The sequence below is a fragment of the Pelophylax lessonae genome (genome assembly GCF_965119305.1).
Source record: "Pelophylax lessonae genome assembly, chromosome: 6".
NCBI lineage: Eukaryota > Metazoa > Chordata > Amphibia > Anura > Ranidae > Pelophylax > Pelophylax lessonae.
Window position 1 is genome coordinate 45,646,093 of NC_138773.1, and position 18,201 is coordinate 45,664,293.

Below are 18,201 nucleotides of genomic sequence, written 5' to 3' on the forward strand. Positions count from 1 at the left end.
AGGACTGTATGTGGATGGAGAGAAGTATAGGAGGACTGTATGTGGATGGAGAGGAGTATAGGAGGACTGTATGTGGATGGAGAGGAGTATAGGAGGACTGTATGTGGATGGAGAGGAGTATAGGAGGACTGTATGTGGATGGAGAGGAGTATAGGAGGACTGTATGTGGATGGAGAGGAGTATAGGAGGACTGTATGTGATGCTGATGGTATTTTTGGTCCTCCAGGCTCAGGTGATGCTGGTCTGCATCTCTCTCCTTCCCCGCCACGCCTCCCTATTTCCCGGAATTGGATTGGCTGCTGGCTGCCACACACCCCCGTTCCATCTCATTGGCATTCGCAGGCGGTCCCCAGGCCTGTGTGTGAGAAGGGGGGAAGGAGGACAGTCCGGGGGGATGTGACAGCTCGCAGCCGTGTGTAGCAGCATGCATTGGGCTTTGCTCCACCTGGATCTCTGATAGCATCCCTGTGCCTGGCTGATCATCCTCCGCATCCTCACTACATCATCCCTGTGCCTGGCTGATCATCCTCCGCATCCTCACTACATCATCCCTGTGCCTGGCTGATCCTCCTCACTACAGGCGCCCTGATCGATCATTGCATGCATCCCCGTGTCCTCCATCCTCCTCTCCATCATCATCGCTATGCATCATCCCTGGGCTCCATAACCCCCACTTCTGTACACACATAGCTGCATCTCCCCCCAGCTGTCATTCATCCACCTGACCCTCCACCTACCCTCTACTCTGTGCTGCATCCCCCCCCCAGCTGTCAGTCATCCACCCCCCCCCCCTGCACCTCCACTCTGTACCCCATGCCTCCATCCCCTCCCTGACCACCAGCACTGTGTGTCCCATCTACTGCTCCCCTGAGCCCCATCCACCCAGCTGTGTCTCCTATTCCTGTGCAGAAGGGAGTTCTGCAATAATCTTCCATCTATCCAGCATCTGTATTATCACTGAGGAGGGGGCTCCTCTCATCTCTATCACATCCTTCCTCCTGGCTTCTGCAATCCATCCCAGTACCTGTCCATTGACAGCCTATTCTCAGTAAGTGTTGTGGGGGGCTCTACTTTCATTCATCCTATAGCACCCCCTATTAATGACCTGTCATTCATTATAGAGCCCCTTGTTGCTCTGGCTCCATAGGGGGGGAGCTGGGGGTGTTTTATGGGAGTATTGGCAGGCAGTGATCACCGTCCACACTGCAGCCACCTTCACAAAAGCCCCTCTGCGGGTATATGGACAGGAGCTCCCTCCTGAGGCTCATCCAGGGGCAGGTAAGAGACTGGGGGGGGGCTGGGGGGGGGGGCTGTAAAAAGCTTCTTGTGATACTCACAGAGAGAGAGACAACTGTCTAATGAGTGGGAGAGAGTGATAGCTATCCACTAACTGTTTGTGAGAGGAGAGACAGAAAGAGAGAGAGGAGAGTGAGAGAGAAGAGAGTGAGAGACAGAAAGAGAGAGAGAGGAGAGAGAGGGAAGAGAGTGAGAGACAAAGAGAGAGAGAGAGAGAAAGAAGAGAGAGAAAGAGATGAGAGTGATAGAGAAGAGAGAAAGAGAGAGAGAAGGGAAGGGAAGAGAGGGAGAGGAGAGAGAGTGAGAGACCGAAAGAGAGAGAGAAGAGTGGGAGAGACAGAAAGAGAGAGAGGAGATGGAGATAGAAGAGAGTGAGAGACATAAAGAGAGAGAGAAAGAGAAGAGAGAGGAGAGTGAGAGAGAGAGAAGAGAGAAGGAGAGGAGAGTGAGAGACAGCAATAGAGAGAGAGAGGGGAGAGGGACAAGAGTGAGAGAGAAGAGAGTGAGAGACAGAAAGAGAGAGAGAGGAGATAGAGAAGTGAGTGACAGAGAAGAGAGAGAAAGAAGTGAGAAAGTGAGAGACAGGCAGAGACAGCTATCTAACTAAAATAAGAGAGAGAGAAAGGGAAGATAGAAGAGAGGCAGAGAGAAGAGAGAGAGAGAGAGAGGAGAGGGAGAGAGAAGAGAGAGAGAAAAGAGAGAGAGAGAGAGAAGAGAGAGAGAGAGAGAGAGAGAGAAAAGAGAGTGAGAGAGAAGAGAGAGAGAAAAGAGAGAGAGAGAGAAGAGAGAGAGAAAAGAGAGTGAGAGAGAAGAGAGAGAGAAAAGAGAGTGAGAGAGAGAAAAGAGAGTGAGAGAGAGAGAGAGAGAAAAGAGAGAGAGAGAGAGAGAGAGAGAGAGAGAAGAGAGAGAGAAAAGAGAGTGAGAGAGAAGAGAGAGAGAAAAGAGAGTGAGAGAGAGAAAAGAGAGTGAGAGAGAGAGAGAGAAAAGAGAGTGAGAGAGAAGAGAGAGAGAGAAAAGAGAGTGGGAGAGGACAGAGAGAGAGAGAGAGAGAAAAGAGAGTGAGGGAGAAGAGAGAGGAGAGAGTGAGAGAGAACAGCGAGAGAGAGAGAAGAGAGAGTGTAAAAGTGTATGAGAGAGAGAAGAGTGTGTGTGAGAGAGAGGAGAGAGTGTGAGAGACAGAGAGATCATTCAATGTAAAAAACAGAGACAGACAGATAGATAAATAGATAATTTAAATGCATAGAGAGATACAGAGAGATTACTTAACAGTATAAGAGAGAGATGATTGAGTGTATAATATACATATATAGAGATCTGTCATTAAGTGTGTATAAGAGAGAGACACAGAAAGAGAGAGAAAGAGCACTGAGTGTATAATAGAGAGAGAGGACTATCACCGGATCAACTGGAACGTGGCAAAACGCATCAAAAATGCACCAGAACACACCGCAACACACCTTCCCGCACATGTCCTTAATTGAAATAAATAAACAACACACTGAAGCGCATCAAAAATGCATCAGGAATGCATCCAAAACTGAACAGAATGCAACGAAACGCACATGCAGAAAAGCGCCGGAATGCAGAAATTGTGGTGTGAACTGGCCCTGAGTGTATAGAGAAGAGAGCGAGCTGTCCTATCATTGAGTGTCTATAAAAGAGAGAGAAAGAGTGGTATCAGTGAGTATATAAAAGACAGAGAGAGAATATAATTGAGTGTATAAGCAAGAGACAGACAGATAGATAGATAGATAGATAGATAGATAGATAGATAGATAGATAGATAGATAGATAGATAGATAGATAGATAGATAGATAGATAGATAGATAGATAGACAGACAGATAGATAGATAGATAGATAGATAGATAGATAGATAGATAGATAGATAGATAGATAGATAGATAGATAGATAGATAGATAGATAGATAGATAGATAGATAGATAGATAGAGTGCTTCCTACCCCTTGACATTTTCCACATTTTGTCATGTTACAACCAAAAACGTAAATGTATTTCATTGGGATTTTATGTGACAGACCAACCAACACAAAGTGGCAATTACACCTGTAAGTCTTTTTGGGGATGTCTCTACCAGCTTTGCACATCTAGAGAGCTTTTTGCCCATTCTTCTTTGCAAAATCTCTTAAGCTCTGTCAGATTGGATGGAGGGCGTCTGTGAACAGCAAGTTTAAAGTCTTACAACAGATCCTCAATAGGATTTAGGTCTGGACTTTGACTGGGCCATTCTAACACATGAATATGCTTTGATCCAAACCATTCCATTGTAGCTCTGGCTGTATGTTTAGGGTCATTGTCCTGCTGGAAGGTGAACCTTCGCCCTTCATGATGCTGTTTGGTCACTAAGATTCTCTAACAAACCTCTGAGGGCTTCACAGAACAGCTGTATTTATACTGAGATTAAATTACACACAGGTGGACTCTATATACTAATTAGGTGACTTCTGAAGGCAATTGGCTCCATTAGATTTTAGTTAGGGGTATCAGAGTAAAGGGGGTGAATACAAATGCACCCCACACTTTTCAGGTATTTATTTGTAAAACATTTTGAAAATCATTTATCATTTTCCTTCCACTTCACAATTATGTGCCACTTTGTGTTGGTCTATCACATTAAATCCCAGTAAAATACATTTACATTTTTGGTTCTAACATGACAAAATGTGGAACATTTCAAGGAGTATGAATACTTTTTCAAGGCAATGTAGATAGATAGAATTGAGTGTATAAAAGGGAGAGAGAGAAAAGTATTATTGAGAGTTTTATACACTATATTGTTAAAAGTATTGGGACGCCTGAACTTTAATGCATCCCAGTCTTAGTCCGTAGGGTTCAATATTGAGTTGGCCGACCCTTTACAGCTATAACAGCTTCAACTCTTCTGGGAAGGCTTTCCACAAGGTTTAGGAGTGTGTCTATGGGAATGTTTGACCATTCTTCCAGAAGGGCATTTGTGAGGACAGACACTGATGTTGGAAAAGAAGGCCTGGCTCGCAGTCTCCACTCTAATTCATCCCAAAGGTGTTTGCTTTTAAAATTCATGTGCGTGTAAAGGCAGGTGTGTGTGTGTGTGGGACATTCAGGGACAGACAGAAAGGACATCCAGGGACAGAAGGGACATCCAGTGGCGGGACAGAAAGGAAGTCCAGTGATAGGACAGAAGGGACATCCAGTGATAAGACAGAAGGGACATTTAGGGACAGAAGATACAGACAGAAGGGACATCCAGTGATAGGACAGAAGGGACATTTAGGGACAGAAGGTACAGACAGAAGGGACATCCAGTGATAAGACAGAAGGGACATTTAGGGACAGAAGATACAGACAGAAGGGACATCCAGTGATAGGACAGAAGGGACATTTAGGGACAGAAGGGATAGACAGACGGCACATCCAGTGATAGGACAGAAGGGACATTTAGGGACAAAAGGTACAGACAGAAGGCACCCAGTGATAGGACAGAAGGGACATCCAGTGATAGGACAGAAATGACATTTAGGAACAGAAGGTACAGACAGAAGGGACATCCAGTGATAGGACAGAAGGGACATCCAGTGATAGGACAGAAGAGACATTTAGGGACAGAAGGTACAGACAGAAGGGACATTCAGTGATAGGACAGAGAGGACATTTAGGAACAGAAGGGATAGACAGACGGGACATCCAGTGATAGGACAGAAGGGACATTTAGGGACAAAAGGTACAGACAGAAGGGACCCAGTGATAGGACAGAAGGGACATCCAGTGATAGGATAGAAGGGATATCCAGTGATAGTACAGAAAGGACATTAAGGAACAGAAGGTACAGACAGAAGGGACATCCAGTGATAGGACAGAAGAGACATTTAGGGACAGAAGGTACAGACAGAAGGGACATCCAGTGATAGGACAGAAGAGACATTTAGGGACAGAAGGTACAGACAGAAGGGACATCCAATGATAGGACAGAAGAGACATTTAGGGACAGAAGGTACAGACAGAAGGGACATCCAATGATAGGACAGAAAGGACATTTAGTGACAGAAGGGACATCTAATGATAGGACAGAAGGGACATCTAATGATAGGACAGAAGGGACATTTAGGGACAGAAGGTACAGACAGAAGGGACATCCAGTGATGGGACAGAAGGTACAGACAGAAGGGACATCCAGTGATAGGACAGAAGGGACATCCACTGATAGGACAGAAGGGACATTTAGGGACAGAAGGTACAGACAGAAGGGACATCCAATGATAGGACAGAAAGGACATTTAGGGACAGAAGGTACAGACAGAAGGGACATTTAGGGACAGAAGGTACAGACAGAAGGGACATCCAGTGATAGGACAGAAGGGACATTTAGGGACAGAAGGTACAGACAGAAGGGACATTTAGGGACAGAAGGTACAGACAGAAGGGACATCCAGGGATAGGACAGAAGGGACATCCAATGATAGGACAGAAGAGACATTTAGGGTCAGAAGGTACAGACAGAAGGGACATCCAGTGATAGGACAGAAGGGACATTTAGGGACAGAAGGTACAGACAGAAGGGACATCCAATGATAGGACAGAAGAGACATTTAGGGACAGAAGGTACAGACAGAAGGGACATCCAATGATAGGACAGAAGAGACATTTAGGGACAGAAGGTACAGACAGAAGGGACATCCAATGATAGGACAGAAGGGACATTTAGGGACAGAAGGTACAGACAGAAGGGACATCCAATGATAGGACAGAAGGGACATTTAGGGACAGAAGGTACAGACAGAAGGGACATCCAGTGATGGGACAGAAGGGACATTAAGGAACAGAAGGTACAGTCAGAAGGGACATCCACTGATAGGACAGAAGGGACGGTGAGCGAGAGTCTGGACGGAGTGACAGATAGTGAGCGATGGGGTAGCAGGAAAGGTAAATTGAGGTGAGAGATGCGCAGGCCGGATAATATAATCCATGTTTAAATGATGAGGACAGGGAGACAGCAGACTGCGGTGATAAGATGACAGACGGGCAGAGGATGTTGGCTGCGAGGGGAAGAAGAACGCCAAGTCCAGTTTAATAATGAATGTCACATTGTACAATCACCTTGTATCTTGGGCCTCTAGGACACAGCGGGGTGAGCAGAACTACAAGTTCCAGCATGCCCTACCAGCTATGCAAGGGGTACCAAGGGCATGTGTTCTGGCCTATGCTTCATAGGACATTCCGAGGAACCGTTCCATGATTGGGCATGCTGGCAATTTTAGTTCTTTACCAATGTACAGAGGGTGGCCCACTTTGCCTCCAGCAGGCCTGCAGTGGTTGTGACGGCCTGGCGATGCCAGGTGTTTGGTTTTGTATCCAATGACAGCTTCAGTCACTCACCGACACACACTGCCAAACTTGGAGCAATGGTGGAGCCACACCATATAAACCTCGCTGGATTGGCGGTTTTCATGTTTTCATAATTTAGCTCCAGATGGGGGAAAAGTTTCAGATGTCTTTTGAAAGATAACTAATCTATTGTTCTGATCCTGAGGGAAGACATTTCTATACGTACAGCTGACTTCCTGTCACTAATTTCAAGGAGAACTCCATTAAATAGCTTTCAGCTGGGGTAGGCAAGCGAGCTGCTGAAATAAAACCGCTCTCCATCTCTGCGTCCCTTCAAATGTTACTATTGGGCCTCGTTGTGCCGCAGCTCCATCTGTTTGTGCTAAGTGCAGGAAAGAGAAAATGATGAATTCCATCGTCTGGGAGTCGTAATTTGCGATGTTCGCGGCAGGCGGCGCGGTTTTCCAGTCAGATATTCAATGATAACATAGAGATGACTCCCTTCAAAAGTAGCTTCTATCAGCAGTGGCGGTTTTAGGCATGGGCGAACGGGGTAGCCGCCCGGGGCGGCATTTTTTCATGACACGTGGGGGGCGGCATGACAGTGTTCCCCAACCCCGGGCCACGGACCTGTAGCGGTCAGTGGATCAAATGGTACTGGGCCGCCCGAGGAACTTTGAATAATTTCACTGTGGCAGCCGAGCCGAGGCGCAGAGCATTGATCCCCCCCGAGCCCGCCCATTGTGAGACAATAGCGAATGAAAATTCGCTATTGTCACACTGATCCTCCTCCTGGCCAATCAGGGAGCAGGTCCCCCCGCTTCCTGATTGGCCGAAAGGCAAACCCCACGCCATTGGCCGAGTAAGAGGCGCCGCGGGAGGACTGAGGAGACGCGGGGAATCCGGGGACTGAACTGAAGAGAAGTGAGGTAAGTACACGGACGGGTCTCGCGGGGGGAACGCTGGCGCTCTGCATTGAAAGGTGGCACGCTAACATCTCTACATTGAAAGGGGGCAATGCTGTGGCACTCTGCATTTATTGGGGGCATTGCTGTGGCACTCTGCATTTATTGGGGGCAATGCTGTGGCACTCTGCATTTATTGGGGCAATGCTGTGGCACTCTGCATTTATTGGGGGCAATGCTGTGGCACTCTGCATTTATTGGGGGCAATGCTGTGGCACTCTGCATTTTTTGTTATGTTGTCATGTTATTTTTTTTTTTTGGGGGTGGCACCGGGAGGGAGTCTTGCCCGGGGAGCAATTTAATGTAGATCCGCCACTGTCTATCAGACTAGGTCCAGCACTGACTTAGAGCACAGGAGCCGCACAGGAGCAGAGCGGAGAATGGTTGCATGGCATTGTGTGAGATGATTCTGTTTTTCCTTGTTCAGACCTGAAATGCTGAAGAAGAGTATCCTTGGGTCCGGTTTACATCTGCATAAAGCAGGAACAGGAACCGCTCCTATTTTCTTAGCGCATTTTCCACATGTCAGCGCACGTCACGCATGGGGCAGCCCATTCAGTTGTCTGAGCTGCCCTACGTGCGACAAACGCCCCAAAGAAGCTTCTGTACTTTTTTTTTTAAGTGGAGAGTTGCGTGTTTTTTTATACTGCTTTTTGGTGCGTTTGCAGCATATTTGTCATGCGGCAAACACACCCCTCTACCTGTGCTTGGGGTGCCATTGACATTTAATCGCAACACAAGCGCGATGTGCGTTTGCAGCATGTTTACAAAATACGCAGGAAAGCACCTTTTTATGTGCAGTTTTCCACACAATCGGAAACTTGGAGATGTGAACGGGGCTAAAAGCATACTGGAGCAGAGGCGTAACTAGAACCTTCAGGGCCCCAGTGCAAGAAATCATAAAGGGCCCTTCCCTTCAAGCCTGGGGCTCTTCCCACTGATCCTGGAGCCCTTTACTCTCATTGCGGGGCCCTTTATTACGGTCCCGTAGCGGGACCCTTTCACAAGTTCTGCAGTGGGCCCCCTTCCTGCCATCTTGGGGCCTCCCCACAGTGGTGGAATGCCAGGGCCCGGTCGCAAGTGTGACCTTTGCAATCCTGGAAGCTCACCCACTGGTGTCAGTAGTTTTTACTTTTTGGTACTTTAATTGTATTATTTTTTATGATTTTATTTTATTTTTTTACAATGTCACTGACTATGACTCTGTCCATTCAGAAAAGGAAGGAGCTGGTAAATTACATATTTCCTGACCCCTTCCTGGTTCTCTATTGTGACACATCCCCTGCAGCAGCCGGCAGGAGAGGGGAGGGAGCACAGTGGGCGCGGGGGGTGGGGGGGGGACCAGGGGAGCACACAGGGGCCCAGAGACAGCAGAACACAAGTGAACTGGATAGGAGGAGTGGCGGGGGCAGCATACAGAGGAACCAATCTCCTCCATTTTCCTCCTGCAGCTACAGCAGGAAAAAGGAGGACAGTGATTTCTCTACATGCTACCCCCGCCGCCCCTCCTATCCAGGTGTACAGGGGAGCCGCACAGGCCCCCCTGGAGCATGGGGCCCCGTTGCAATTGCAACCCCTGTAGTTACGCCCCTGTACTGGAAGTTGCCTTAGTCTGAGCTTGTAAGCAAATAAGTACAAAAATCATTGGGGATGAAATAACCAGCGCTTGGCAAACCCCAGATGCCAGAAATTGCGTCCTGGCGCCACACCCCCTACCCCCCCCCCCCCCCTGCTATGTATCTCAGGCTCCACATCTACGGGCCCAGGACCAGCATAGCGGTTGCCACCAGGTAGATAGGAGGGAGGAGAGCAGACACACGCTCCCTTGTTGTTGCTGACCCGGAATTGACGTGTGTAGTCACTTCCGGGTCCCCGTTGACAGTTTTCCTGGCCATCAAGTCCAGGAAACAATGTAATGTGGTGCGATGTGCATTGCGTTACATTCAGTGGAGCACAGGGGAGACATTGGGGGTCTTTTAAACCTTGGATATCTCAATAAAGAGAACTTGTAGAAAGGTTGGGCTACCATGAGAAGCCACAAATTGTTGCCAACATCCCCAAATAATTGAAAAGTGGGTGAAAAAGTAGCACCTCTATGGAGCAGCAGATGTCAGCGGTGACATGTCCACTGACACCCGCTGCTATCCAATGCGATCCTGTCCATAAAATCCAGACGAACGATAACCCTATTTCCATCCATCTGGAGGATCAGATCGGTCCTTTTTCATCTGATCTCGCATAAAGGACAGCGGGGATCTGACAGCTTCCGTCTCTGCACAGTGAGCAGAGATGGAGCTGTCATCCGCCTGCTCAGCGGGGATCGGCGGATCGAGCAAAACAGAGTTCGCCGGGCAGAAAGCCCGTATAAAATGACCCTTAGTGTGCAAGGAAGACGAGGCAAGGTGGAAGAGGGGAAGAATATGCTAGATGTGAGGTGATGTGTCCATTCCGGTGACATAGGCCCCTATGTCACCAAAAAATCTTCACATAGGGGGGTTTTGTCCCCTATGTGATGAGAAAAAAAAGTTAAGTAAAAAAAATGGCTTTCGGTGTAAAAAACGTAAGCTACACCCAAACACATAAAATCACCCCCCCCCCAAAAAAAACTTGAGGCCCCCCCATCCCCACACATACGCACGCACACATGTAAACGCACGTGGCAGGGCGCCTACACCTGAAAACGTTGATTGCGATACACGTTACATATCACCACGCACGCGGAATAAGAGCAATATTTATAGCATCAGACCTCCTTCATAACGATAAACTGATGACTTATAGGGGGCATTTAAAGCGTCACCTATGGAAAATAAAGGGTACTAAAGTATGTCGCCATTTCACAGGCATGCGCAGATTTATAATTTGACACATTGGGTATCTATTGACACGGTACAACCTTGACTTTTGTATTTTACCAAAAAAATGGGAAATTTATTGCGTTGTTTGCATCCCCTAAAATTAAAGCGTAACTCTATTTTTGTTGAGAAAAAAACATTCCCCTCTGGGTGATCTCTGTACTTTAAAAGGATTTTAACAAACTTTGTTGCAGATTCCTAACTTTTGTTATTCTGAAGAAATCATTGCTTGTTCCTCTGTGCTGAGTGAGTCTAATGGGAGGGGTTTCATAATTATCAGCTGTGCAGCTGCAGGGCACTAATAAGGAAAACTGCTGGGCCTGCATCCCTTTAGACGTGTTCCTATCGGGAGTATCTCACCAAAAATGACATATTTGTTGCAGGGGATGCCAGAAATCTGACTTGTATCTTAGGCAGACTTCTGGGAAAATTGGTGAGCCAATCACACAAGCAGGAAATGATATTTCTGGGGGGTGGTCAGTATACATTCTGTGTACAGGCATACCCCACTTTTAAGTACACAATGGGAGCAGAGCATGTATGTAAAACGAAAATGTACTTAAAGGGAAGCAATACCTTTTTTCACTTCTCACTGCATGTAAATACACTAGCTTTATAGGAAATCTTGGTCAGCTTGACATGGCATTGCACCTAAACCTTAAGTAACAAGGACACCAAACTTGGGGAGCACGTTAATGGGACCCAGGACTATGATATGGTAGATTACGTAGCCAAGCTGGCCGGCCACAAAATATGATATGTTGTAGTCCTGGGCCCCCTCTCGGTGCTCCCTAAGTTTGGTGTCATTGTCACTTATGGTTCGGGAGAAGTGTCATGTCAAGCTGGCCAAGATTTTCCATAGACGCCAATATTAGATAGGGAGCAGTGCCATGTTAAGCAGACCGTGATTTCCCATAGATGCCAATTTTAGACAGGGAGCAGTGCCATGCCAAGCTGACCAATATTTCTCATAGATGCCAATCTTAAACACAGGCAGCAGTGTCATGTCAAGCTGACCAAGATTTCCCATAGATGCCAATGTTAGATAGGGAGCAGTGCCATGTTAAGCAGACCGTGATTTCCCATAGATGCCAATTTTAGACAGGGAGCAGTACCATGCCAAGCTGACCAAGATTTCCCATAGATGCCAATCTTAAAAACCGGCAGCAGTGTCATGTCAAGCTGACCAAGATTTCCCATAGACGCCAATGTTAACCTCCCTGGCGGTATGATTCTTTCGGATTTTAGGTGCTGAAAGCGGTACCATTATTTTGCATGTAATTCTTAAGAATGAGCAGCCCAAACCAACTATATATGATTTTTTTTTTACTGTGCGTTCTTCTTTATAACATCTCGGGTATGATATAGTTTGAAACAAAAAATCATAAATTATAATATAATAAAAAACTATAAATAACTTAAAGTATGTATGTGAACATATATATATATATATATATATATATATGTATATTTATATGTATATATATATGTATATTTATATGTATATTTATATATATATATATGTATATATATATATATATATATATATATATATGTATATATACGTATATATATATATATATATATATATATATATATATATATACATAAAAAGTACAGTAAAACTGCAGGAAAGGGCACTGGGGGGCAATCTAATGTTATTTTTTTATTTTGAATGGTATCAGTGTGTTTGGTGTGTTTTACATTTGAATTTGCCGCCAGTTCCACCCCCTTGCAAACGTCACGTCGCAGGAGACGGAAGCCGGGGCACGGAGAGGATCGGAAGGGAAGATCCACCGGCAGACACCGCCCGCATACGTCGCTGGATCCCGGTGACAAGGTAAGTAACCCCGCTTTCAGGATCCAGGGAGCCACACTCGGGGTTACCGCTTTTGGCTCTGAAATTTAACCCCGAGCCACGCTCGGGAATACCGCTAGGAAGGTTAAAAAACCAGAGTAGTGCCATGTTAAGCTGACCAAGCTGACTGTACTTGCAAGTGTATGTAAAGTGAGTGTACATAAAACTGGGTATGCCTGTACAGAACACCTCCAGGTAGCCATATTGCATTGCTTTTTCTGGGAATTAAAAACAGCTGCAGATTGAAAAGGAAAGGTCATTTTTAATAACATTCAATTACAATATGATTCCTGTCGCACTTGTATAAGCCATATTGTGTTTTCCCCCACGAAAGTGGAGTAAGGGCTCTTTCAGACGGCCGCTCCGCTGTTTTTGTCCGCTGCGGGACTTTTTTTTTTTTTTTTCACGGAGCGGATGACATTTGTGTCATCCGCTCCATGTGTCCGCATATCATTCCATCCGTTTGCGGATGATATACGGACAGAATGTAAGTCTATGGCATTGCGGATGTCAGCGGATGACACCGCTGACATCCGATTTTCCTTCCTTTCCGTTTTTTGAATGGAGGAAAAATAGGGTTCTGTTCCGTTCCAAAAATGGAACAGAACTGACAGGAGGAAAATCAGATGTCAGCGGATGGTATTCCGGTGACATCCGCAATGCCATTGACTTGCATTATGTCCGCAAATCATCCGCAAAAAAATCGGATGATTTGCGGACATACGGAGCGCCCGTGTGAAAGAGCCCTTACCCTTTAACTTTTATTGGGTTTTCTTACTGAATTTTTTTTTTTTTTGCGGTGAGATTGTGAGACATAAAATATTGTAACTACCTCTATTTTCAGCTGCTTTCAGAAAATATAATGTTTGTGGGTTTTATGTAATCTTTAGGCCAAAAATGATTTTTTTAAACGTGTGAAAAAAAAGGTTATAAAGCGGCTCACCTTCGGGAACATTTTATATGTTCCATCCATAAGTTTTGTTAGTTTAAAAAAAAAAACTGTCTCCTAACTTTTAGCTGGCTCCTAGATTCAGATTTGTCACGCCCTGTAATAAACACATACAAAGTATCATACGTATGCACAGTAACATTGAAGCACGAGATACAGAATAGCAGCAAGTAACCCATAAGATACAAAGTACAGTCATATAGTATAACAAAGATGACGGCTTTAGTATAACAAAGAAGTATTAGGCTCGGTTCACATAAATGCGACTTGTCATGCGATTTGCAACTCATTTGTTTCTATGGCACCCGTTTAAATCTATGTAACTAAAGTCGCAGTGTCTTTAAAAAAGTTTCCTGCACTATTTTAATGCAACTTTCCAGTGAGTTGAGCGCAATAAGTCACATTCAAGTTGCACTGGAAATTGTACAAATCAAGCCCCGGTTCACACTATGGCGATGACAGACATCACCTGCTCTGAAAATCACATGCGATGTCTGTGTGATGCAAATTCAGCCATACAGATTGTATGGCTGAATTCGCATCGGATTCGGACACAACTCACACAGGACTCTTTTTTGGTTCTGCAGCAGAATATGTGGGTGTTCACACCTATGCGATCCGATTCATGTCCAAACTGACAATTCGCACTGCGATATGCCAACTGATCTGGGGGTGTCTTTAACTTTGTATCGACACCCCCAGCAACTGGCATATGGCAGTGTGAACTGCCTGCGATTTGAGTGCGATGCCGGAACCCGCAGTCAATTTGCAGGGTTCCTGCATCGCATATATGTGAATCGGGACTGTTTTGGCTATGAGACTGGGGGAGGGACGGGTTGGGGGGTCAATTTACTAACGTTTACCGTTATGCGATAACACAGTCGCGTGACTAATTTGCATAAATTATTGCATGGGGTAAATTAATCACACACACAAAAAAAACAATAACGATTATGTGGTATTTGCCACAAAATGAAAAATGTGCCAGTAAATATTGTCAAAAAAAACATGCGGTAAGCCCTTAAAGCGGAGTTCCACCCTGGATTTTTTTTTTTTTTTTAATACCCCCGGGACAGTCAGGGCTAGTGCATTCCACAATGGCTAGCCTCTGATCTGTCCCGGGTTGCACTTACTTGTTAGGACAAATACTTACCTTGCAAACGTCTTGTCCAGCGCTGCCATCTCAGATGTGGGCAGCTTGAAGCCAGCGAGATCCCCTTCGGCATCTTCTTCCGCCTTCTTTGGTCCCACGATGCTCTGCGCCGGCCCCGACGTCACTTCCGGGTCGCGCACGTCATCCCTCTACAGCTTCTGGGCATGCCCAGAAGCTGTTTAGAAGGGGATGACGTGCGCTCCCTGGAACTGACGTCGGGGCCGGTGCAGGCGCAATGATTCCTGGGAGCTATGACGTTCAGCTCCCAGGAATCATTGCAGAGCCAGGAAATGACGACGGGCCGCGGCCGAGGAAGGAGGAAGAAGGAAGTAAGGTAAGTATTTTTTCTTCGCTACGAGGTAAGTAGAAAAAAAAAAAATATGCGATTATCCATTTCTTTTTCAGGTGACCCGGAGCGAGAAGATGGAGGTAAGTATAAAAATAGGGTGGAACTCCACTTTAAGTCCAATTCACAAAAACATGCAATATATATCACCAGGGTTTTGCTGGTGGTATCATATGCAGTATTTGTCAGCCTGGGCCCCCCCCCCCCCAATAGCTGGTTGCTAAGGAGCGGACCAGGAAGCTGGCCGCTATGACCTTAACAACAGATGACTCATCAGCTGTCAGCAGGTTGCCCACTGACAGCTGAATGTAAAAAAAAAAACATGCCGGCAATTAAGAATGATGAAATAAAAAACGAGGCCCTTCGGGTCTGGTATGGATTTTAAGGGAACCCAATGTCGAAATTTAAAAAAAAACATACCAGGCCACATGCCCTAAACATGGGGGTTGCTTTGGGATGGGGGGCTCAGTTGATGGGGACAAGGGCCTCTTCCCCAAACGCTGGGCTGTGATTGTGCTGGACTGTGGGCGGGAGGCTTAATAAGGGGCCCCCAGATCCCAGCCCCCCTTTGTGAATGAGTATGGGGTACCCCTACCTATTTACCAAAAAAGTGTAAAAGTGAATAAAGATGGCATAAAAGTTTTTGACAATTCCTTTACTAAAAAAAAAAAACAAAACTGTCCTCCAGTGTAGATCCATCATCATTCACGCCGCCCCCACCACCACAGCCGCTACCGACGACCCCGAAAAAACCCGCCGTGTGACATTTATTTAATAGCTATGGGGGGGGGGGCACCTGGCGACGTCACTTGTGGGCAGCACCCCCTTCTGACGTCACCTACCAAGCCATTATTTTTTTTACATTTTGGCATGGGGTTCCCCTCAAGATCCATACCGGACCCCAGGCTGCTGTTTTTTTCATAATTTTTAAATGCCGGTATGTTATTTTTACATTCAGCTGACAGCTGATGAGTCATCTGTTGCTAAGGACGCGGCAGCTGGCTTCCCGGCCCGCACCTTAGTAACTAACTCAATGCGATAAATTACCATATGAAAAAGTGCAGTAATTATCGCTCAACTGAACAAACACCGCACACTGCCATATGCGATACGCTGGGGGTGTCAATTAAAAGTTAACGACACCCCCAGTTGCGACCGCATATCTCAGTGCGATCTGCAAGTTTGCACAGAATCAGACCGCACAAATGTGAACCACTGTGCGATCTGATTCTGATGCGGCTCAAAAAAAAACCTCATGTGCGAGTTTGCTGCGGATGCGCTGCGAATTCAGCCATACAAAGTGTATGGCTGAACTCGCATCCGCACATGAGATCGCATGTAATGAAGGAGCAGTGTACTTACTTTTGTGAGATACTGTATATAGAGATGTATTCTAGGTTGCATACGGGTGTTTGAGGCTTGTTAGCCCTCCTCTGCAAAGTCTATGGACCTGATTTCATCTGCAAAGTCTATGGACCTGATTTCATCTGCAAAGTCTATGGACCTGATTTCATCTGCAAAGTCTATGGACCTGATTTCATCTGCAAAGTCTATGGACCTGATTTCATCTGCAAAGTCTATGGACCTGATTTCATCTGCAAAGTCTATGGACCTGATTTCATCTGCAAAGTCTATGGACCTGATTTGGGATGCAACAACAGGGATAGAAGCCTGAATTTTTTTTTTTTTTTTTTTATGATACTGATTGCTAAAAGAATTTCCGGAGTCCTATTTATAATACTGCAATTTGTATGCCAACCAGGCATTCACGGTTGTACTTGGTTCCCCAAGCATTGTATGCAATATTTCTAGAGGATCAAAAGGCTAGTAATGTACTGGAAAATTCCGCAGTGTTTTTATAAAAGACATAAAAGCATAAAAATATCTCCATCACACACTGAGCTGGCATTCACCCTCAAATTTGGGTTGCTGGAGCAACTGGTGGATGGCACAACAGTTAGGGTAAGAATATGTTGGCAGCACGCCTTAATCTTTTGCAATGACACATATTGAAGTTATCACATTTATTGAAGTTCGCTCAGCATGTCATACAGAAAAATGCAACGTTTCGGAAACCTCCAGGGGTCCCTTCGTCAGGTAACTTCAAAAGAAGACGCTTTCATTGCTGAAAATTGAGGTTTCCTTGCAACGTATTCCTACCTATTTATTATAACAGTGGGACATTTTTGGTAACCTCAAAAATACCCGATGGAGTTAGACAGAGGTAGAAGAACCTGCTATAGTACAAGTAAATATGTTTGCCACTGTGCTAACCAGATGAACCTTTTTGTCCTCAAAAGGTCATGTAGATCTCTTTACAAATGTGGCATATTTCAACAAAATATGTCAAAAACATTTTATAACAATTGCAAAATTAGAAAGTGGGTAAATGGGCTCTTGGCTCCAGGAAACAAAACCCCATTGTACTTATTTTATTAACCACTTTACCACCGGAGGATTTTCCTGCTTTACGTCCAGGCCACTTTTTGCAACTTGGCACTGAGCGACTTTAACCACTTGCCGACTGCCGCACGACGATTTACCTCGGCGGTCAGCCCCTCACAGGCAGAGTGACGTAGATCTACGTCGCTAGCCCGTGAGGGTCTAGGGAGCGAGCGCGCGCCCCCGCTCCCATGTGGTCACGAACCCCCCGCGCGTGTGACCGGCGGACCCGATGTCCGCCGGTCACTCGCCGATCGTCGCTGCAGAGGGAGAAAGGCAGGCGGCTGATGTAAATAAGCCACCTGTCATTCTCCCCTTTGTATAAACAGTGATCATATGGTTCTACTATGTAGGACCGTTGATCACTGTTCCTACAGCTCAAGCCACAGCCAATCACAGTTAGAAGCACGCCCCTAGGGACACACATAACCCCTCCCTCTCAAAAAAAGTTAACCCCTTCACTGTCAGTGTAATTTTACAGTAACAGTGCATATGTATAGCACTGATTACTGTAGAAATGTCACTGTTAACCCCAAAAGTGTCAAAAATGTCAGTCAAGGGTCTGATCTGTCCGCCGCAATGTCACAGTACCGCAAAAAAAATCGCAGATCGCCGCCATTACGCGTCAAAAAAAAAACAACAAAAATGACAAAAATCTTTCCCTTTGTTAGTAAACGCGATAACGTTTGCGCATACCAATCAAAATACGCTTTTTGCAATTTTTTTTACCAAAAATAGGTAGCAGAAAACAAATTGGTCGAAAATGTTAAAAAATTTAGATTTTTACATTTTTTTGGGGAATTTCATATAAAAAATGTGAAAAATATTGCTATTTTTGCAAAATTGACGTTCTTTTTTTGTTTATAGCGCATGATCAAAAAATCGCACAGGTGATCAAATACCACGCAGTGCCGAATCGCAAAATAGGCCCTGGTCAGGAAGGGGGTAAAATCTTCCAGGGCTTAAGTGGTTAACTGACAATTGCGCGGTCATGCAACACCATACCCAAAGGAAAT

General features: G+C 45.6%; 1 protein-coding gene across 1 annotated transcript in view; it reads left to right on the forward strand.

Annotated features, from left to right (window-relative positions):
• Positions 1 to 574: 574 nt before the first annotated feature.
• Positions 575 to 18,201, forward strand: part of RHBDL1 (rhomboid like 1) — a 103,357-nt gene continuing 85,730 nt past the window's right edge. Inside the window, exon 1 of the mRNA XM_082262472.1 lies at positions 575 to 1,278. Coding sequence (XP_082118598.1) covers positions 1,240 to 1,278 — 39 coding nt within the window. The 5' untranslated portion in view covers positions 575 to 1,239. The remainder of the gene's footprint in view (positions 1,279 to 18,201) is intronic.